The sequence below is a fragment of the Lepisma saccharinum genome, chromosome 15 (assembly GCF_977018435.1).
Source record: "Lepisma saccharinum chromosome 15, izLepSacc3.1, whole genome shotgun sequence".
Taxonomy (NCBI): domain Eukaryota; kingdom Metazoa; phylum Arthropoda; class Insecta; order Zygentoma; family Lepismatidae; genus Lepisma; species Lepisma saccharinum.
The window spans coordinates 35,996,208-36,020,051 of NC_139243.1; the positions used below are offsets into that span (position 1 = coordinate 35,996,208).

A 23,844-nucleotide genomic window follows, 5' to 3' on the forward strand; every position below is an offset into this window, starting at 1 on the left:
ATGTTCATGTAAAACTAAAATTAATATCCATTAAATTATAATAAATCCCATATGTTTAAATAAAATATAGAGGTAGGATAATTTAAATTAAACCATTCTAGTTGAAAATAAATTATGTTGTGCAAAACATTTAACAAATGCATATCTGTAAAGATTAACATTCTTTTTCTGTTTCTTTCCAGCAAGCCATAATTTTAGTCATTACTGCTGATAGGTACAGAAGAGAACTGTGAAAGTAACTTACTTTTGTTACTTGTTACTTGAAAAAGCAATTGAGTTACAGTTACTCATTTCAAAAAGTAACTTACTGGTAATGTTAAAACAATGATTATAATGAACTTATGGTCCTTAACCTAGTATAGTCTGTGACTTTGAATGAGCTGATACCACTGCTGATATATCAGTATCAGCTGATACCACTGGTATCATTATCTGAAAATATCGGTTGGAACTTATTTACTAATACCAGCTGATACTTTTCTGGCATTTTGGTCTTTCACAGCGTCTGCAAAAATGTCTTGCAACACTTTTGCTGAGTCCTATTATCCTGGAAATTATGCAAAATTCTATTTTATTATACACTAGAGTACTACAATGAGGGCTTTTCGCTTGAGTGCTCAGTAGTTTACACAGGCAATGCTAAATGGCATACAGAATTCATAGCTCTTTCGCTTGAGCAAAAAATGTTCAATCAGGTGGAATACACTCGAACTCTCACGTATTTATGTGATTTGTCTGTGATAGTGGGTCCTCAAATATGGACCGTGAAGTAAAAGATACAGTGAAATTGAAAATTAAGTGAACACAAGTCTCCATGTTAAAATGCAGTTTTGTATGTCTGTGATATACAAAAATGAAATTTATTTATTTATTTATTTGCGATTATTTATTTACGATTATGAGCTGAAACTACCTGGGCTGACATTTCAAGTTTCTAAGATTATTGTCACATTAAAACGATGCTATAACTGCATTTTATTATTTTGCAGAATATGATTATCCTTTTTGGTAAGTGAACAATGATGTACACATACTTGTTCCACTGTGATATGATATTTGGCAGGTCTGTCAGCATGTATATCCAAGGGTTCCATTTTACGTTTTGGTCTGTAGATATTGCATACTCTTATCAACTAAAGGTTAAAAGATTAAAAATCAGTAACTTACATGTGTGAGCATGAGATTGTTCAAACGTTTCGAAGGTTATACTACCTCCTTCTTCAGGTTAACGTGATGTTTTCAGACACCTGACATGGTGCCTCATCGAGAAAGTGTTGGTTGAGGATTTAGGTTCTCGACGAGGCACCATGTCAGGTGTCTGAACACATTGCATTAACCTGAAGAAGGAGGTAGTATAACCTTCGAAACGTTTTTTGACCAATCTCATGCTCACACACATAAGTTACTGATTTTTAATCTTTTAACCTTTAGTTGATATTAGATTGTGAGCAATTCACACATTATCAGTATGCATACTCTTATGCATATCGCATTTGAGTCTTACATAATAATGTATGGAATTATCATTTAGAATTGTAATTGCACAGAGTGGTTTCCTTCCACGTATGGGATTTAGGTTGACAATGTTGCTTATTAGGCTATGAAACACAGGACATTGCCAAATGATTCCAGTACGAGTGTGGTACGCTCAAGAAGGGAGACTCGAAAAAGTGAGCAAGCGAAAGTGGTCCCATGCAGCACTCCATAATTCACCAATTTGTGTGAAAATGAGATTTTGTGATTACATAACATGTATTTTAATGTTCTGAAGTAATTCTTGAATATTTTAAAGCAAAACTCTTGGTAAATTGATGCATATAATTGGAGTGGAACACACACTAATATAAATTAATATTTTGAACAACTTTTAATTTTTACAATTTCAAGCATCCGTATCAGTCAGAACTGGTACGATTATTGGGATTGGAATCAGTATCAGCTCAGGTCTACATCTCACTCTACAAAAGGATCATGAAATCCAAGATTAAGGAAGTATGCATATATACAAATACAATTATCATAGTTACATACATACAGATATATTTTCAAAAAATATTTTTAAACTATTATTTGAGAAAAGTTTATATCTTTACTTACGGGAATGCAGCCATTGTTGCTAACTTAATAAAAATATCCTTCTTCACTCTCCGTGATGAGGAATGGATCTGTGGTGGAGGCAACTTGTGTTTATTGCAAAAACTTGAAGGTTGGAGTAAGTACTCCTGTGCCACTTCTTCTAAATCTGCTTTATTGGCAACTATTAGTACAGGGATTTTGGTTTCAACATAATATTTCTGCAATCAGAAAGAAGTACAGATAAGAATGTTTTCTTAATACTTACTAACAATACACCAAAACACACTTTCAACTTTTCGAGAACTCATTCATCAGAACTAGGGCAGACCTGATACCACTTTGGACTTTACTCTTATGAATTCTCACAGATACCTATACTTGAAAACTCTAACAAACCAAAATCTTTCACATTATTTATAATATATTGCTTTAATACAGGTTTTCCAAATTAGTTAGCTAAAACTAAATCTGACTAACTCTGAAAGTATTATTCAATATTCATTCAAATGCGGTTTCTACGTAAATATGTGCCATACCATGAAGTTTCATTTCTAGGCCACCAGAGGTCAGTTGCTCTGTTACAGGTGACTACATGACCAATAAACCAGTTGACATGGACTCTTAGAGTAGAGCACGTGTAGTGTTGTCTGCGGCTCCATGAAACACAGTCCGTAGTTACTGTTCAAAGGGGTTTCAGCACTACGTATCAGAAAATTCTGCATCAAGCAAAGACTGTTAAATCCTTGTGCAATCATTTTATCAACCCTGGCTGTGTTGCACACAGAGAACAAAATCATGCTTATATCATACTGGTAGGATATTTCCCGAGTGACAAAAGGGAGCCAAATCGAACATTTATAAGAAACTTGAAGTTATGTAGATTTTAATGCAGTAAATAAATTATGTAAGTGTATTATACAAATGGAGTTATTTAATTTTAGTTTTAGGTAACAAATTGTGAATAACCATGTATAGTAGCAACGGAAAACTTATAAAATATTTATAATTTCACGAGACAATCGATCATAAAATCCATTGTGGTAAAAATAATGAAAATTATGTACAATTTCCAGGATATTTAGATTCCACAAAGCAGCCTGCTACATTTTTACAGACTCCATGAGACACACTGACTATTGTGGAAAGTATCAGTGATTAATTCCATCAGATACTGATACATTGGTATCAAATCAGGCTCAGCCCTAATCACAACACATACATATATGTATAGGTTAATCATCATGCACAGATAACCTGATTTTTCAAATCAAAAACATCACAACATTTTTTCTTGCATTTGCATGTTTACATGCATGCAATGATATATCACAAGTATGTTTTCTGCATATATAAAATCGAAAAAACAATGCAAAATTGCATTATTTTCCATTGCTATATCAGCAATCTACCAGTTTTGCTTTCGATTATTTATAATACACATAAGATAATAATTTAATCACAAAATCCATCTATCTCTCCACAATGTTGTTCTAAAAGTAATGAAAATTATGCATTTTGTATAATTTCAGAATATTTAGGTTCAGCGAGTGTCGTGAAGGATTTTCAGATTAATGAGACACTTGGATACCAGACAAGCATTGGCTGGTAACAGTGATTACATTCTAGATGATATATCTTCCAATATCGATACCACTAGTATCTGCCAATATTGTTACATCGGTACCAGCTTAGCTCTAATAAAATTCAACAGTTTCTGAAAAATTTTAATGTGCATCTTCTGCCACTGCTGCCAATAAGTTACTGCTATAAAATTATAGATACCAGTAACTAATGAAGTACTGATTATATACTGAGTGTCCCTAAAGTCACCATCTCCTTCCATGGACATATCGTAACGTTCTATCCTGTCTCCCTGTAGAATGGGAGATCAAACCAACTCATTCTCCAAATAACAAATAACAACATTTGCTTGCTGCGACGGCCCTAAAAGGGCCAGAGGTGAGGTAAATAATCTAGCATAAGTAATTAAAAGACATAACAGATGTTTTGTCCCAATCCTTCTGACTGAGAATAGCAGGTTACAGGAATAAGGAATAACGTACCCTGTTCGGTGCGAGTAGCCTCTATTCCACCAGTCTTACTCCTTCTTGCGATGACCAACAAAAGACCTTGTTCATCTCGATCCTCCTAGTTTTGTTTCCTCTCACTCACCTCCCCCTTAAGGTCGGCATCATCCCGCTTCCTGTCAAAACCTCTGTCATCAACAAAATCGAGATGCAAGTTCAGGCATGATTCTACCCGCACCGCTGGGGTATGTTACGATATTAAAAATAATATTGCATAAATCGACAGATATACCAACACTCCTATGTCCATGAATGAATGCAAAGATGTCTACTGCCATGTAACATAACTTCGTATGACCTCCACCAAGGACAAAAAACTATATCAATCAGTAGTGTTGTGAAACTTAGACTAAAAAGGTTTGCTGTTACCCTAATATGACCCAAGTAGCTCCACTAGGCCACTGGCTTTACATCTATAAACCTTTGATTTGACGAATCCCCATGACAAGAAGCATAAAGAGGGTTTGATCAGGTGATTATGTTTCCCAGTTTTTGGTGACTCCTACCTATCAATCTTCCGCGAAAGATGTTCACATATTTCATGAAGATACATATCAATATTTTCATTGAAATAGTGACTTTAGGGACACCATGTATACAAATGTCACTTATTTAATACAAAACTGAATTACAGTGGAACCTCGATTTTGGGTATTTCAGGGAACCATGCTGAAAAAACTTAAAATGTGAAATCTAGGAACGTAAAATCGGGGTTTCTACAGTAAAACTTCTCCTAACGGACACCTCTAAATTATAGACACTTTTAAATTCCCCGGCAGAAATACATGGAGTTTAATGGCAATATTACTTCTCAATAACGGATGTAGACACTGAAAACTACCTCCCCAACGCAAATAAAACTTCTTAATAACGGACAGTCTGAAAGAAAACGGTTGCAATTCCTGGAATTCAACACAACAATGGCCAGTATTTCGAACTAGCGTGCATTGTTTCATGTTACACCGAATGTATTTCTTTTTAAAAGTGCAGACAGTATTCTTTGTGGTTATCTTGAGAAGTGGATTACACTACGTGTACTGTATTTTCTTTTTTGAAATTTGTAATGTATGTAGGGATACATTAGTAAATTTAAATTCACCATATGTAGTACAGTATTCTGTTCCTTGAATGTAGGGAAAAAAAACATGTTCGTAAAGTACGTACTGTAATATGCTTATCCGATTGTGTAACATCCTACACTTTTTTCTGAATAGCAGACACTTCTTAATAACGAACATTTATTTTTCCCCCAGGCTTGTCCGGTATTGAGAAGTTTTACTGTATAATCCACTTTCTTGATAAATAAATATGTGATTAGTCACAATTTAAAGATAATTTACAGATACACTGCCTTCATAGAAATTATTAGCATATCTACTAGGAAATCAATACCACCTCTTCGATCAATCAACGTCTGAAATTGTTTGATTTTCTCCCCAATTATCACTTACCAAATATATCCTGGCAATATATTCAAACGATCTTGGATCCGATACATCATACACTAAACAAGCGACATCACACTGGACCTCAGCTGGGAACAAAGGATCAGAAATGTTTCTGACATCAACCTCCTGCAGGACCAAGTATTTCTCCTGCCCGTACACCTGAACAGTATTTACAATGTATCTTGCAGTATTCTCAAGTTCTGAAACATGTGTGTCCTGCAAGAAGTAAGTAAGACCTGTCTGCAATATGTTCCTAGCTAAAATTCTAAAACTAACAAAGAGAATTCAAAATAAAATTATATTTGGTATTGACAGAATTAAATTTATGCAGTCATGACTATACAGTGTGTCTACCAGTGAAGAATGCCGTCAAAAAATCAACAGGTAGGTCAAGAAAGTCAAGAAAAAGTCAATAAATTATGCTTGTGGTCAAGAATTTTTTATATTTTTTACAGTATATTGAATTTACTAGGTAACCAAGAAAGTTCATGCGGTTTTAGTACAAAGAAGAAAGGGTCCAAAACAAATGTGTTTACCTTATATTTATTCTGCAAAATATCCACCATCCGCTTCTACAACCTTCTCCCATCTTTGTACAAGCCTGTAGATGCCATGTTTGAAAAAGTCTTTGTGTAGGGCCGCAAAAAACTGCACCACCACGTTTTCAACCTTCTCGCGAGTTTGGAAATGTTGATTGCGCATATGGTTGTCCATAGACAAAAAAAGATGGTAGTCTGATGGAGCGATGTCGGGTGAATACGCTGGATGTGGCAGAAGTTCCCAGCCGAGAGAAGAAATCACATCCAGGGTCATCTTTGCTGTATGCGGTTTAGCGTTGTCTTGGTGGAAAAGAACATGCTTCCTATTCACTAATGCAGGTTGTTTTTTTGCAAGCTGTTCCGCCACTCTTTGCAATTGCGCGGAGTACACCTCTTTGTTGATGGTTTTACCACTTTCCAAGAACTCATAATGCACAATCCCTGCCGTAGTCCACCAGACACACAGCAGCACCTTCCGCTGATGAAGAGCAGGTTTTGCAGATCAAGGTATGGTGTCATTTGACAATAGCCAATGGTATGAGCATTTCTTGTTATCGCACATTACCCACTTTTCATCACACGTCAAAATGCGGTCCAAAATTGGACAGTTGTTGTTCCTAGTGAGCAAGGAAGCGCAAATGTTCAGTCGTTGGAGACGGTTCGCAGCAGTCAGCTCGTGCGGGACCCACTTACTCAGTTTCCATGATTTGCCAAGCTCATGCAAGTGCACACGAATTGTTTCAGCACTTACCGCAAATCGTTGAGCGAGTTCTTGACACGTTTGACTTGAATCCTCTTCAATTGCTGCCTTCAGTTGGTCCACATCGAGAGATTTCGGTCTGCCCGTTCGAGGTTTGTCTGCCAGTGTCTCATCGCCACTCGAGAAGGTCTGAAACCACTTTTGCACTGTCCTTTCACTAATTGTACCTTCTCCAAACGCTGCACATATTTTTCTTGCTGCTTCCGCTCCTTTTGTGCCCAACTTGTACTCATACAGTAAACACGCCCTGATTACTGCATTCGACACAGCCATGGTTCACTGCGAATACTTGCTCCCGAACTATCGACTGCGACCTGTTATCTACGTTAGCCAACGTGCCAAGGAATGAGCTTTCCGCCAATCACACATACATGTACCCCTGGTGGCTGAACTGCGTACTACCCCACGAAAACTACGGGCAGTTGTAAAAACCGCATGAACTTTCTTGGTTACCTGGTACATTGTTATATACCTGTACTGGAATATGATAAAATTTAATATTTGGAAATCTAAAATTGTATTGGGTTGTGGTTAAGATTTGTTCACTTTGTTTCATAAAAATTACATTGTTGTGTATGTGAAGTTTAGTAAAAATATTAAATAATGTAATGTGGCCATTCCCCATCCAAAATGAAGTCTGAAGCATTAATTTTTACATGCATTAACCTTTAGACTGCCGAACGGGTTTTCGAAAGTAATCTCTCTCTGGTCTCCGCCTTTGCGCTGGATTTTTAAATTTTACTCTTATTTCAGAAAAACGTTATTTGAGCAATCTACTTCAGGTCACTTTTGTTTTGCAGCTAGAACATCAGAGCATGCAACCGTGCAGAAATCAAAATGCCAAAGCCAATAAGAGGGGTTGGGTGGGCTACGGCCTCCAACTTGCAATGAAAAAAATCATGAAAATGGGGAGTTTTTTCACATATTCTATAATGTAATGCACCCAGAAACATGAAATGACTTTCATTCCGTTGAGAAAGGACCATTCTTTGAAAATAAGGCCTCCCCTTCCAAAAATAGCAGGGGAAGAGGGGGCAAACTCCCCATTTTTATGATTTTTTAATTGAAAGTTGGGGGCTGCGGCCCACCCAACCCCTCTTATTGGCTAAACAAAAGTTACCTGAAGTAGATTGGTCAAATAGTCTACGAGTTATAACATTTTATGTCAAATAAGTGTACAAATTTGAAATTCGAGCCAGCTTCCATACGTAACTTTGGAGTCGGGGGGGGGGTCCTGGGTATGTGGGTTTTCTTCCAAATGACATTTCAAAGTTTTATCTGAACATCTGTCAGCGTTTACAACCTCACATACAAGTATGAAGGCCCTAAAAGCACATAAATTGTTTAATTAGCACGATGGTCCATGAGTGTGCCATCAGGCAACTCTGGTTATATTGTGGATGGAACACTCATAGACCATTGGGAAAGTAAAGGTTAATAACTAAAGCAAGTCTAAATCTCTTGTTAACATACATAATATAAAAAAGACGTTAAAAAATTTAACGTTAAAACTGTACTTACGTATGTGAGTATGTTGTTCCTATTTTATTTTCTTCAGAACTACGTTTCGGGGACTAACTATCCCCTTCTTCAGGTTCGGCTAAAAAAACATGGTACCACGTCGAAATGTAATAAAAGGATTGTGGACAAGGGTTGGTGTGGATACATTTAAGATATTATATCCCCCCTCTAGACGTATTAAAAAAATTAGTCGTTCACTAAAAACTTGCACAATTACCCTATTCCTATGTTAAGAACGTTAAAAGACTAAAAACCTGCATGTATCACTATGTACAACTTGCAGGTTTGGCTTTTCCTGCTCAACTGTGTTTCCTAATCTACTTGAAGGTCACTCTTCCACAAACGCTTTCCTCTCCACTTTATTTTCTTCTTTCCCCCTTACTATCTCGTCACAAATCCAACGTAAATTCTCGTTCTTCTCGAGCAGCTTGGATAACTTCCAGAGTGACGTGGAAACCGATATTGGGTTGAATCTTACGGGTTTTATCCCATTTTTTTTGAGGAAATTGATCCACCCTTCTTCTAAATTTCCTTCATCTCTGTTAAGATTATTCTTCCCCCCTCTACAAATATTCGCTGTTTCCTACACATTTCTTCCTAACTTTCTCTTTTCCAATCTAATGATTTCCTTTTTTACAATTCTATGTCTGCTTTCCAAAATGTGTTCCGCGAGACCTGTTTTGGGAACTTTTTCTTTTATATATTTTTCATGTTCGCTCCATCTTTTACCCATATTTCGACCAGTTTGTCCTATATATTCCTTCCCACATTGACATTCTATTCGATACACTCCTTTCTGTCTTTCTGGTATTTCCTTAGTCGTTTTTCCTTTCTTATAATCAGTAAAGTATTTTTCCACATTCTTTGGGGCTTTCCTCATCAAGAGGGGGGATATAATATCTTAAATGTATCCACACCAACCCTTGCCCACAATCCTTTTATTACATTTTGACGTGGTACCATGTTAAGTACCTAGTTTTTTAGATGAACCTGAAGAAGGGATAGTTACGAGGGTCACTATTTATATTTTGAGCCTAACAATGAAAAAACAGGAATTTGGCATTGAAAACTGCTTTATTGTTTTTCGAAGTATTCTCCTTTATGGTCAATAAACTTTTGCATTCGTTCGAACCATTTCTCAAAGCAGTTTTTCCAATCTTCTTGAGACACCTCCATAATATGGTTTTTGAACGCATCAACGGCGTCTTCCGCCGACGAAAATCGTTGTCCACGCAATTTATTCTTGACATTCGGGAACACGAAGAAGTCATTGGGTGCCAAATCAGGACTGTACGGCGGATGACCCATCAATTTGATTTTTTGACTGTTCATAAAGTCGGTTGTTAGACGAGATGTGTGACAGCTGGCATTGTCTTGATGAAGAATGATCCGACGGCGTTTGTTTGTTTTACGTATTTGACCGAAGACCTCTGGCAAACAAATTGTTGTGTACCATTCAGAGTTGACCGTTCTACGTTCCTCTAAAGGCACAGTTGACACATGACCAGTTTTCCCGAAAAAACAGGCGACCATTTGTTTCAATGTGCTTCGAGCGCGAACAACTTTTGTTGGATTGGGTTCATCTTGAAACACCCATACAGTCGACTGCTGTTTACGTTCCGGCTCATATGCATATATCCATGATTCGTCACCTGTTACAATCTTATATATACGTCTTTTGAAGCACCACGATTGTATTTATTGAGCATTTGTTTGCACCAATTGACGCGAGCGTCTTTTTGAGTTTTTGTCAAATTGTGTGGGATCCAACGAGAACATACCTTTCTCGCAGCTAAATGATCATGTAATATTTTATATATGCTGGTGGAACTAATGCCTATGGTTGCTTCAATCTCACAGTATGTCACATGACGATCTTGCAGTATTAGGTTTTGCACAGCATCAATGTTTTCTTGAACAACAACTGATTTTGGACGACCTTCGCGAATCTCGTCGGTGAGCGAATGGCGGCCACGATTAAATTCGTTATACCAGCGTTTCACAGTGGCAAAGGATGGGGCTTCATCGCCAAATGTGGAAGTAAGTTGATCGATGCACTCTTGTCTTGATAATACACGTCGAAAATCGTAAAAAATCATCGCACGAAAATGTTCACGAGTTAATTCCATTTTATTGTTGTCGGGCAATCTACAAGGCAACATAAACAACACAAATGAAGCTATTGACAAAACATTTGAAGTACGTTATGGTCAATAATGCCAGACGATTCCGTGCAAACGTCAAATATCGCCTAACTTCAATCAGTGTTGCCAAGGCTCAAAATATAAATAGTAGCCCTTGTAGTCCCCGAAACGTAGTTCTAAAGAAAGGTAAATAGGAACAACATACTCGCATACGTAAGTACAGTTTTAACGTTAAATTTTTTAACATCTTTTTTATATTCTGGAATTGTGAGTAATAGTCACCAAACCTACAAAATGCTAGTTGTTAAAGTACAGCTTCAGTTTTCATCTTGACTGGCCTTGTGGTAGGTTTTTTTTTCATTGAATAAAAATATATACAAATTTTCTTGATTTTCAACTATACCCACATAGGGGGAGGGGGTAGTGACTACATAAATGTTAAGAAAAAGGAAAAAAGGGTCAAGAATTTTGGATTTGTCATTTTGGTAGACACCCTGCTATAGATATTTTAATCTGATATGAATATTGCAATCTGAAACCACTTTGAATCATTACCAATAGGCTTACTGATTCTTCCAATACTGTACCAACATGATACTTGAACATTACAACAGAGTACACATCTGCTCTTCCCCATCTTCATCTTAACTACATTTTATCCTTGACAATGACAGCAGAAAGCCAGTGAAACTTTTTTTTACTTTTAAGTGTTTTTTGTGTTCCTGCTCTGACAAATAAGGTGAATAATTTGCATTTCATGTGTTAGACTATAATAACTATTGCAATGGCACTATACAAATGTACAAGATTTATGCTTCACAGTATTATGTCATAGGATATTAGAGATAGGCTTGTATGAAAGTTTTGCCAATACTGATAAAGTACTGATAGAAAATTGACCAATTCTGAACATTTTGCTGATCCAATATGAAATTGCAAATGAATGTTCACTTCCATAATTACTGCATATAACCAGATGAATGCAGGTAGACTCTTGATTCATGCAATGGCTATGTAACCTGGTTGATTTTACTTAGCACAAAAAACCACTCTTTGAGAAACTACAACTTTTTTGGTTTTTGACAAAATATACAAAAAAATATTTCAAACCTGAAATTTCACAAAAACTTTTTTTTTTTTTAAACTTTTGTCTGCCTCTGTTTGAGCCTCTGTTTTTGGAACAGGTTACCATAATTTTCCTTCTCGCAACAATGTGAGAAGGAGGAAAAACTAACCTACAACTGTTTACGGCAAATAGTTTTCCTTGTACTTGTTTTTTAGCACTGCCCATTTGAAAAGAACAACCTTGAAAACCTCAAACCTCTAAACCTTACAGGCATGAGAGACTCCTGTCTACTAAAGGTTAATATTAGTTTTTCTTGTATGTACGCATTGCTTGCATCGTAGAATTATTTTCCTGTAGTTTACAAAGAAAAACTGTTTTCTTATACTTGTAATAACCGTAAACTACAGGAAAATAAAGGTTAATAGTAACAATATTGTATTATTTTTTTAATACACTGACATGCCTACGTTGGAAAATACTATGAATGACCAGATAGTTTGCACAATTTACACTCTAAATCTGAGGTGCAGTTTTTTAACAAATCCATCATCTGAATGGTTTGTTTGTCCATTTTTATGGATCCTGTGCATATACTTTGTCCATGATATCTGTTGCATGGATTCTCATACATCCTGCATCTAAACATTCCTCCTAAGATTTACTGTAGCTGTGAAAATAATGATGGGATATTTTGTTATTCTGATTTTTACCCATGATATCACAGGTCAAGTTTATAAGGAAAATACACAAACTAGTTGGATGATGAATTTGTTCAGGATCCCTACGGCAGCAATGCAGACATTATGGATAAAGTATGCGTGAGGAATACTATAAATGGATAATGATACATGGACAGCACATAAAACAGATATGTACAAAGATTTGAATTAATTAAATTAGGCATAATTAGGATATCCAAATATCTTGAAAATTTGGTAATTAGGATATGTCAGAATATTTAGAAATCCAGATTATCTGTTGTATTCAAAACATACTAGGTTTGACATCCAAACATCTGTCATCCTGATTTTATGGGTACCCTTAAAAAATGCCTATCAAGTATATAGTGATTAATTTGTCTCAACCCTAAAGATATGGAATTCTTTTATATTTGTGGTTCTGGAACTTAATACTGTATTTCTCTTTACACAATACTTTGACTATATCAACCAAAAATTAAGTATGTGCCAGACATACAAAACATAGAAAGTATATACATTTCGAACTCATGATTTTACATTTCCAGATTTTTAAATTTTCTCACAATTAAAGTTCTTTCATTTTGGTCCCTTGAAAAACAAAACATTTAGTTTCAATTAATTGTACATGTCTTTTTTATTTGTTATAAAGAATATTTTGTACTGATGGCTGTGCAGATAAATTACAACAATAATCCTACTGAGACTCACCTCTAGGCACTTCCCAAGCAGACTTTGGCACAACATTGACTTTCCGGAACATTTTGGTCCAATAACATGGCACTGATACACATTGCGAGTTGTCTGCTTTTTAGCAATGTCAATATTTTTCTCCCTTGTTACTGAAAGATGATACACCATTATTAGTATGCATGTTTACCATAAACTAATTTCACTTTTTATATTCAGAAAACACTTAAATTGAATTTTTCAGTTAAGTGAGAATTCACAATCTTTAATAAAAGGGTTGATATTTTTCTTGTTATTCACATACTTCTTGACCTGGTGGAAAAGCACTCAAAGTAAAGTATGGAATTTCCATTTCTCAAAATATCACTGATATTGTGGAAATTCTGACTATTTAGTAGAAGTTACAGTGAATACATTTCTCATAACTCTAACTTGCAACTTCACCATGCAACGTCTCAGATGGGAATGTTGTGCCATGTGATTTATGTGGTTTATGATCAAAATTTACAAGAATGTGTGTGGCGACAGAAGACAGATTCACAGGTAACGTTAAGTACATGTAGCTCTTGTACAAATATTTGAATATGCTTCATGTTTCTGGAAACAATACATTAGTATCAGATCTAGATACATATATTTAAAGTTTTATACAATCGTGCACCACTTTGATCCAGAGTCAAAAATTCAAAGCATGCAGTGGGAATACCATGGATCCCCAGCACTGAAGAAGTTCAAGGTTCGACAGTCCAAAGGCACGGTCACGACTTCCCTATTTTGGGATGCAAAGGGGATACTGCTGGTGGAATACCTTGAAGACCACACCACAGTCACAGTGTTACTATGCCAGCCAACTTGAAAAAGTACGCAATGCTATCAAAACAAAGAGGCACAGAAAGCTTGCCGGGGTATCCTCTATCAGCATGACAATGCACAAGTTCACAAATCCCAAATTGCAGTGGGTGCTATACACAAATAACAATTTTAATTGATTGACCAGCCACTGTATTCTCCGGACCTAGTCCCCAGTAACTACCAACTGTTTCCAAATCTCAAAAAAGACTTGTGTAAGAAGAGTTTCAGCAGCGATTATGAAGTAATGGATGCTGTAAATGAATGGTTTCAGGAGCAGTCGGAAGATTTTTTCCTGTGCTGGAACTGAAGCCCTAGAGTACCGATTGGAAAAGTGCATTAAAGTTGCAGGGGACTATGTTGAAAAATAAGAGTAGTTAAATGGCCCTCTGACAAAGCCTTCTAGGTCAGGGGCAGAGCATGCTGACCAACCCTCATCCCAAAAATACAAAGTACTGGTGAAACTGAAGACCCATAGAACAAATGTAGTATTCATATAAGGGCATAAAAGATAAGAATCCTACTATCCTGCTACATTCTATTGAACTTGGGCAAAATATTATCTTCTCAGATGAAGCTCATTTCTGGTTAAGTTGATATGTTAACGAACAAAATTGTCGTTTTTGGTGTGAAAACAATCCATAAGAGAAGCCCTTGCATCCGCAAAAGGTCACTGTATGGTGTGGTTTATGGCATGGTGGCATCATCGGACCATTTTCTTTCCAAAACAAGGTAGGAGATGAAGTTACAGTGACTGGTGAGCGGTACCGATTGATGTTAACAGATCTTTGTGGCCAAATTTAGATTAAATTGATGAGGACATGTGGTTCCAACAAGACAGTGCCACATGTCACACTGCTAATGCCACTATCAATGTATTGCAAGAACAGTTTGGTGAAAGGATAATTTCAAAAAATGCAACTGTTAGTTGGCCTCCAAGAAGTTGTGATTTAACTCCCTCAAATTGCTTTTTGTGGGGTTATTTGAAATCTAGAGTCAATGCAAACAGACCATGAACCCTTGCAGCATTAAGATTGAATATCAAACGCTGCATTCATGACATTAGGCCCGAGTTATTGCACAAAGTCATCGAAAATTGGGTTCATCAAATTCACTCGTGTGCACGAAGTCAAGGTGGACACTTAAATGATGTGTTATTCAAAACATAATGTAATAAACTATGCTTCAAAATAATATAAAAAGTTTACTTGTATCTCAAATAGTTTTTATTTTATTTTATTGTAAAATCATATCATATAAGACGTAAGCGAGTTACTAAAGATATATCTGCGAAACTTAATTGTAAATGTTCTATTAATTTCGGTGGCCTCTGCCACCATCCACTTGGGAACTCGATGCTTTACTGTTAGGTTGACTTCCAGTTCCTGTTGTTGTTTCCTCGATTGCCGCTAGGGGTGCTGGTGTAGCCATTTTGTCTGCTGCAGCGATGGGTTTGAGCTGTTGTAATAGCGGGAGCCAAACCTGATGAGCCTAACTGCTGTTGATATTCAGTTTGTGCGGAAAGTGCATAATCACATGCGTCTCTTTGATTTTGGTGTCGATTAGGGTGTGTGATGTATGCCTAACTGATGAAAATTTTTGGATCCTGTGTTTGTTGAACTTTAGGTGCCTTGCTAGTCCGGTAGTGGGTTGGGATTTTTTTGCATCCGTAAGTGCTGTGGTATATGCTCATTGACAGATCTGATGGATCTGCCAATGTAGTGTGAGTTGCACTCACACTGGGCTTCATTTTGATTGATTGATTTAGTTTATTTTACTTCGCGTTTTGTGCCTCTTGGCTAATTTGCGAAGATGGGGATGAGTGATGAAATGATGAAATTGATGAATGGACATTCACAAACAACCAAGCCCGACCAGGATTCGAACCCGGGACCCTTGGCGTCGCAGCGCGATGTGCTAACCACTCGGCCACAGGGTCGGGCACACTGGGCTTCATATACACCTGGGTTGTCTAGTGGGGAAAGGCATGATCTCTTGTGTTGGCTTAGGCATTCCTTTCCCCACTAGACAACCCAGGTGTATATAATGTGCAGTGTGAGTGCAACTCACACTACATTGGCAGATCCATCAGATCTGTCAACGAGTGTACACAACAGCACTTAGCGGATGCAAAAAAATCCCAACCCACTACCGGACTAGCAAGGCACCTCAAGTTCAACAAACACAGGATCCAAAAAGTTTGTTAGGCATACATCACACCCTAATCGACACCAAAATCAAACAGACGCATGCCATTATGCACTTTCCACACGAACTGATTATCGACAGCAGTCAGGCTCATCAGGTTTGGCTCCCGTTATTGCAACAGCTCAAACCCATCGCACACAGCAGACGAAATGGCTACACCAGCACCCCTAGCGGTAGTCGAGGAAACAACAACAGGAACCGGAAGTCAACCTAACAGTAAAGCATCGAGTTCCCAAGTGGATGGTGGTAGAGGCCACCAAAATTAATAGAACATTTACAAGTAAGTTTCGCGGATATATCTTTAGTAACTCGCTTACGTCTTATATTATCAATCACGTTGTTTATTCCGCTCAACATGAAAAATCATATCGTTCTTATTGGAAAAGCCTATATAAGGAAAACCTTACCCTGGATAGCCGACAGCTGGTTTTCATTTTCTGTGATGTTGTAACCAAGATAGGCTAGATATTCCAATGTTCTTGCAACATCCAATAAAGTTATTAAAGCCCACTGACAGAGAAAACCTTGAAGGGTAATCCATCCCTACAAAAGAATGAGCAGGAGGAATTATTTCAAATCAAATGTACATAAGTCTTATATTGCATATTTCTTAATTATCTTTACACACACATTTGTGTAAATAATCAAAATTCAGGTACACAAATAGACTAAATTTTAGCATATAATATGACATTTTACTGTTATGGTGCATAAAATCTCAAATATGATTTTACACTTATTACACACAAGAAAATCCACCCTACAAGGCATGTTTATAATTGTCACCCATATGAACAAATAGATTATACACATTGTGTGCAAGAGTGTATTTCACATCTTGAAAGTAATTTTGCATTATTTTGTGGAAAAATGTGGTAGAAGTATGTCTCTCTCTCTCTGAAAAACACATGAGTATAACAAAGGATAATCACCCACATTTCTCATCATATAGGAGAACTGAGTGGTTTTGAACAGAAAATTGTGTAAAATTGGAAGTGCTTTACCATCATTATTATTTTAAACACTCATGGACAGAAAATAAAGTGGTGATTATGCCTACTTTTAAAGTGTTATCCGAACCATTATGTGCTTCCACCATGAACTGAACCCCTTGATAAATCGATGTGCTTATATTGGCCGATACCGATAGCGTACCGATTAATCTGTCCCATCCCTAATTTCTACTATGCCAGAGGCACATAACATTTGCATGCAGGGCTAGTAACTACTTGAGTAATTGTTCGCGGCCCATATTACAGCATGTAATTTGTGGTTTTGTAGGTACTAAGGTGGGCCACATAAAAGGCAATGGAAGGCATGATGTCACCCAAAGGCCATAGTTTGGGCTGCCCTGCACTATGCCTTTGGGAAGGTCTATGGGGAAGAAGGGAGATAACAGGAAGTGGGAAATGAAACAAAATAAGGAATGAAATTTAATGGCCAGAAAAGTGAAACTTTGGTAGCAACAAAATATAAAAATGGAAAAGCAAAGATTGATCTAACATGAAACAAGGAGGCATCACTAAGTGAGATTTTACATCAATGTGACAGGATACTTGAATACGAACTATGAACCAATCAAGTGCAGTGCCTCACCCTGACAGTGTATAGAAAGTTGAAAGTAACTGATATTTCTAACATAACACACATCACTTCAGTGTAAAATCTCCCTAAAGTGTATGGAAGTCCTGTTTCTCTGTAAACACTTGCCTTATCATTTGTTGGAACAACTTTATAAAAATCATCTTGCCATGGCATAGATGGACACGTTGAAAATAAGTCTTCCATTTCTTTAGTAGACAATGCACCATCTTGATCCTTATCATATTTTTCAAATACAGTGGACAGGAAATGTTGCCCACGATGTGTCAGTTCTGTTGTACAACCTGCTGGAACCCTCAATCTGAAATACAATATTTCATTATGCTTACTGCAAAACAATTACATAGACTTGTCATAAGGGCTGAGCCCATATCACAATACCACTGCTGATACTCTTACAAATTCCCACAGATACTGATACACAAAAACTACAACTATTCCAAGCAGTTCCAAATATTTATAAATCCTAAGATATACAGGGTGAGTAACCTAAAATTACCACACAAATATTTCGTGAACAACAATAAATATTGAAAAACTGCTTTCGCAGATATAAAGGTATGAGAGGGGCTCATGAAATTAGTGGACAAAATACGTTCAACTACGTAAGGAAGTACGTTTTCAACACAAACTTAGTTTCTTTTAAATGGAAACCCCATTTTCTTTTCAGCTCATTTGAAAGTATGGAAAAATTCATTAAGAATGGTGTTTGTTAGATTGTAATACGTCAAGTAGTTCTCAAGTAATTGTAACGTGAAGTTGAGCGTGAAGGCGCATAACTCCCACCACTATGCCTATCGGTAGAGTCGAGAGTTTGAAAAAAATGTATGGTTGATCCGTGTACTTTGTTACGCCCTTGCTTCATTTGATAAAATTGATAAATCAATTGGAAAGAAAGAGAGGAAAATGTACGAGTATAAGATGCAAAGTTTAAAAGTTGAAAACTTAAAGATTTGTCATGACCAAACGAGAAATGAATGGACGCCAATTAAAAATTACAAAGATGTTAATTTACTAATCTTTATGTATGTAACCGATGGTGGAATGTTTAAAATTTATACTTTTTAATGTACAAATATTTATTAACTCTGAAAGATGTATCAGATCCGTACGTAACAACAGAAGAAGTGTCATGTTCACTTCCACTCACGTGGTCACTAACACATCCTAAGGTCTAAATCACCATCCCTGAGACCTTCTGTAAACAAACGGTCTCACCGATTCGATGTATCACTCCACGTCAGCTGATCCATGACTGCAATCATCTGCTGTTACACTCATAGTTCGCTGCACCTATTCATTTTATATAAGAGCCTCTGAATGTGAGAACCCGTTCTCAAAACATCAGACGAATATGCAGCCGCATACATTGTTACTCTCCCGGTCATTCTCTCTTTCATAACCCTTAAAACTGCAGACACTGACACACCACTGCACTGGGATACCAACTTAACCACTTCATTTACTGGTTTCTCAGGATACTACTGACAGAACGTTACATAAATATTGAGTAGAATCTGTTTCTCACCCCTTTTCAAAGGCTGTCCTTGCTGGTGTTTTGAAAACAAGCTCGGAGAACACGGAGACCTTCCCGCACGCATAGAACTCGGCATGTTATTTTTCTAAGGATAAGTCAGGCAATATTACTAAGTTGCACTACTTCCTTGCTGTTCACGTGATTCTTTTTAGAAAATAACCAATGTTACAAAATATCATTATGTACACAAATCTCTAAGCTCATTGAAAGTTATATTACTACAAAATGTTCACACTTATCTTGCCTTGCCATGTCACCAAGTTATTTTACGAAGTGCACTATATTTGGCGGAACAAAAATCGTTATTAGGATGCTTGTCAAAGTTTCCAACCGCAATAAATTTACGAACTTTTTGTCTTGTTTTGATCATCAATACATTTATTGAACTTACAGCAATGAATATGGCTGTTTATGCCCATTATATATTTTATTTACATAAGATACAATTTACATAAAATGTACAAACAAATTTCAAATACACTCCTATCTATATCAAACCTTAGAAATATACATTACCATGTTATATCATTTTGTCTAAAAAATTCAAGTAAAATATATTCAAAGAAAGAAGCCAAATTTATGGGAAATGATTACTGGTGCAAAGAGTTAACCATAAAGGTGAAGCAATAAGTAAAAAAAGAAAGAGCATTGGGTTTAAAGTGAGACGTCATTTGCGGCAGCGTATCCCATACTACAAATTTGCCATTGTTTTACCTTACGTAATGAATCCTGTAACAACGCTGAATTTTCGTGTGGATTATTTTACTTCTATGAGTTTGCAATGCTTTCTGCATGCAGGTGGTTTTGTTTACGGAAGGTGTCAGGGTTTGTGATTTGAACTATAGGTGTCCTCCCCTTCATCACTAACCCACTTCCGCATAACATTTTGATCTGCTGTGTGCTCTGTTTATCTCGCCTTGATATTTTTCTTTTTACATATTTAGTCCCCTAAGCATGAAACTGATGTTAACTTTAAAATATTACATGGCTTAGAAGTGCAACAGAAGAACACAGCTGAACTTAAAACAAAGATAAAGAAAGCACGCTCAGCTACGCAAAAGTACCCATGTGCAGTATAGTTCAGTGTTGCAATCAGAACACTAATATCAATATGGGGACACCTATACCACACGTGCCTAACGGAGGGTTAATTTGCTACTCTGCTGGAAAACTAATGCACCTGGGGTTAGAAAAAAGAATGAAGTAAGAGTGACATTATCGATGCATTCCTTTACTGGTATGGCACATAGATTCAGAACAGATCTTCTGCAGCTTATCCCGAGTAATGAAGAAATTACCACCGATATGCTAATTTAGAGCTGAGCTGAAGCTTTGAAGTAATACAAACACTGATGTTAACACTCTTAGATCCCTACAGATACCCCTGTTGATACTTGAACACTGTAATAAATTTGCACAGCATATTATAAGTAATAATATAATAATAATATAAGTAATCTATTTGAACTGTATGATATCAATCTAGCAGGGATTTTACTTCAAAATATGTACAAGCTCACTTGTAAGATAATTAAAACTTTAAAGTAACTTTCATTTAACGACAAAATCCATTCTCTCACAAAATACTGGTTCAAGATTAAAGTAAATTGTAAATTTTGCATAATTTACAGAATATTTAGTCTCCAAGAAAGTGCTACAAGACAAATGGACTTAAGAAAAACATTGATCAGCAGAAGTTTTTGAATTTGAACCAATATTTTCCAATACTGATACTGCTGGTATCAACTAGTGTGGGGACAGTACTTACGGTGGGAAAAGGTACTCTTTTGCAATCTGAAGACTGTCATTATAACCAAACTTCCTGAGAACTGTCCATGTTGTTTCGTTCCTTCCTCTCTGTATAAAAAGGCAGTGTAGAAAAAGGAATCCTGTAAGGAAAGGAAGGAAATAAAAATCAACATGTCTCATGTGCATAAGGATTCGATCATATCCACTTCACACTTGACTTGAGTAACCTGATGGTTCTACTCTTTTTTCATGACTTGAATAAGTTAGGAGATTTGAATAAGATATACCAGATGCAGTTTGAAAAACTAGAACAAGATACAAATAATGAGACTCCATGTACTAGGTGTGTGCTTAGTTTACATCTCAGTGAGTGTTAAGTTACTGGTTGGTTGATTAAGGGAGATGTCAGACAAAACCAACATGTGCCACTTGGAAAGAAGCCAATCAACAGCAACATTTCACATCACAATGGCATGACAGACAGCACAAACTTGCATTTGATTGGTGAAATCCTCATGCAACAAGTGTCGCCTGTCAGTGTGAAATCTCCCTTAAGGAACATCGGAAGTAGTACGTGGATCCAACTACAAGTATGTGATAGGAATCACCATTGACTTTAGTGGAGCCTTCGACAATGTCTGGTGGGCCTACCCTAAAACTACTAAGAGACAAAGAAATACCAAGTCCTCTATACAACATACTAAAAGACTATCTTAACGGAAGGACAGTATCTTTCGAATGGAATGGAAATACCATAACTAGAGAGACAAATAAAGGTTGCCCACAGGGCTCCGTCCTTGGGCCGTTATTGTGGAATATAACTGTCGATCCACTCCTGCAAAAAACAGGAAACAGCCCGCATGCAATGGATATAATAGCATAAGTGGATGATTATGATCCTCGTCGGTGACAAGAACAGACGGAACTTGGAAATGAAGGCCAAGGAAGTCTTATCGTCGGTCATGGACTGGTGTAACCTATCAAAATTACAAATCGCCATCAGCAAGGCCTTTAAGATACAACTTAAGGGAAGGCTATTGAGGACACCCTGCATTAGAATAAATGATGAACCTTTAAAAGAATCAAAATCCCTCAAATACTTAGGAATCTATATTGATTCCAGATTAGGATTCAACAGTCATATAAAGTACATTCTATCTAAAGCCAAAGCAGCAATGCATAAAATGTTGAACATGGGAAACTCCATCTACAAAATCCCTTTTCAAACAGCAACGATTTATTATAGAGTAGTGTTTCTCTCTATTGTTTGATATGGTGCCAGCACCTGGGCCCATTTAGCTCAACAAAAGGTAATTAAATCAGCCCTCTGATCAGCTCAAAGGAATGTTCTTCTACGAGTACTAAGGGCCTTTTTAGGACCTCTTCAACTCTCTCTGTACTTGCAATTGCTGGGGAACTTCCACTGGATATGGAACTTCTCAAATCAGCTACAACTTACTGGTTTAAGAAAAACCAACATAAGATGATAAGATCAAGATAGAACATCCAGATGGATTCCATACGTGATATCGAAAGACTTCAACCAGATATGGAATGAGGAGTGGAAAAGGGATGGCTCAACCCATACGAGACAATACATCCCAGACATCGCTGAGAGAAACACATGGACTCATCTAAATCCAACTAAGGAAATGGTCAATTTTCTAACTGGACATGGACGATTTAATAGCTATCTGCAGCGGTTTAACTTGAGGGATACAGCAATCTGCACTAACTGTGAGGTACTGGATTCACCGGAACATAAGATTTCCAAGTGCCTTAAGCATAACTCCTCGATAATTGGAACGCTGAGAAGAAGCTTAGGACGTGATGACTATGCTAACCTGCTAGCTAAGAAGAAAAAGTGTGAAGCACTTAACAAATTAACTCTGTTAATATCCAATGCTGAAGAGCTTGAATACAAATTCAACATAAGAGAGAACCAGAATCTCCCCGGTAGAAGCGACACCGAGGAAAACCCAGTCAGAACTAGAAGAATGATAAGAGCTAGAAGATCACAGACTACACAACGAGAACCACCTATTAACCAACAAACCAGGACCTTCTTCAGTCAACAGAAGAAAATTTTGGTTTGAGTTGGTGTTTTAAGTCCACTTTATGCACAGTAAGGCTAATCGGGACTGGACCTACGGTTTAAAGTGGGATCCGAACCACTGTGCCATGTGCCTCCACCGAGTATCGAACCCGTGACCCCTTGACTACAAGGCGACGACGCTACCACTGCGCCATCGGGGAGGCCCCAGAAGAAAATTTTATAACTTCTGCAAGACCAAAAGATCTTGAGGACCACAACTAACCCACTTCTGAAAGCTCAGTAACACTTAATAACGCTATTTACCTGAAGAACCGAGCCCTACTGGATGACAACAATTGAAGGATCTAGTGAACTCAGTGTATTAGTGTTAAACATGTGAGTGAACTTACTCTTGGAGAACACAGCCTCATCAGTTGGTGTGACTTGTAGGATTTACTGAACTTAGTATATGTTAAGACTTCCCCTAGAGGGACCTGAAGAATTATTTGTCCATCTGTGTATGAAATGAAACAAAGGTAGTCCATATTTGGACTTTGAGAACAGCATCTCCAATAGAACCTTATTACTTTGAGAATCACAAAGTTACCAGTGTCAAACATTCAAGTGAACTCCTTTCCTGAGTAACATCATTCCGTGGGATGGGACTTGAAGGACTTAGTGAACTCAGTCTATCTCTAGAAAAAAAGGATACTTCATTTCAGATGTAGGGAATGAGTCCTAGTTAGAGTCAAAGATGAATACTTTTGTAAGCCCATTCTTAAAGGATATAGTCCCATCGGATGGTGGGACATGAAGTACTTAGTGAACTTAGTGT

General features: G+C 37.0%; 1 protein-coding gene across 2 annotated transcripts in view; it reads right to left on the bottom strand.

Annotated features, from left to right (window-relative positions):
• Miro (mitochondrial Rho GTPase) overlaps positions 1-23,844 on the bottom strand; it is an 84,867-nt gene that overhangs the window by 23,333 nt on the left and 37,690 nt on the right. For both annotated transcript variants that reach the window (XM_083136805.1, XM_083136804.1), the window contains exons 8-13: positions 20,994-21,114; positions 17,797-17,989; positions 16,494-16,629; positions 13,051-13,181; positions 5,615-5,827; positions 2,098-2,294 (exon numbers count right to left, since the gene is read on the bottom strand). In XM_083136805.1, the coding sequence (XP_082992931.1) occupies positions 2,098-2,294; positions 5,615-5,827; positions 13,051-13,181; positions 16,494-16,629; positions 17,797-17,989; positions 20,994-21,114 (991 nt within the window). The remainder of the gene's footprint in view (positions 1-2,097; positions 2,295-5,614; positions 5,828-13,050; positions 13,182-16,493; positions 16,630-17,796; positions 17,990-20,993; positions 21,115-23,844) is intronic.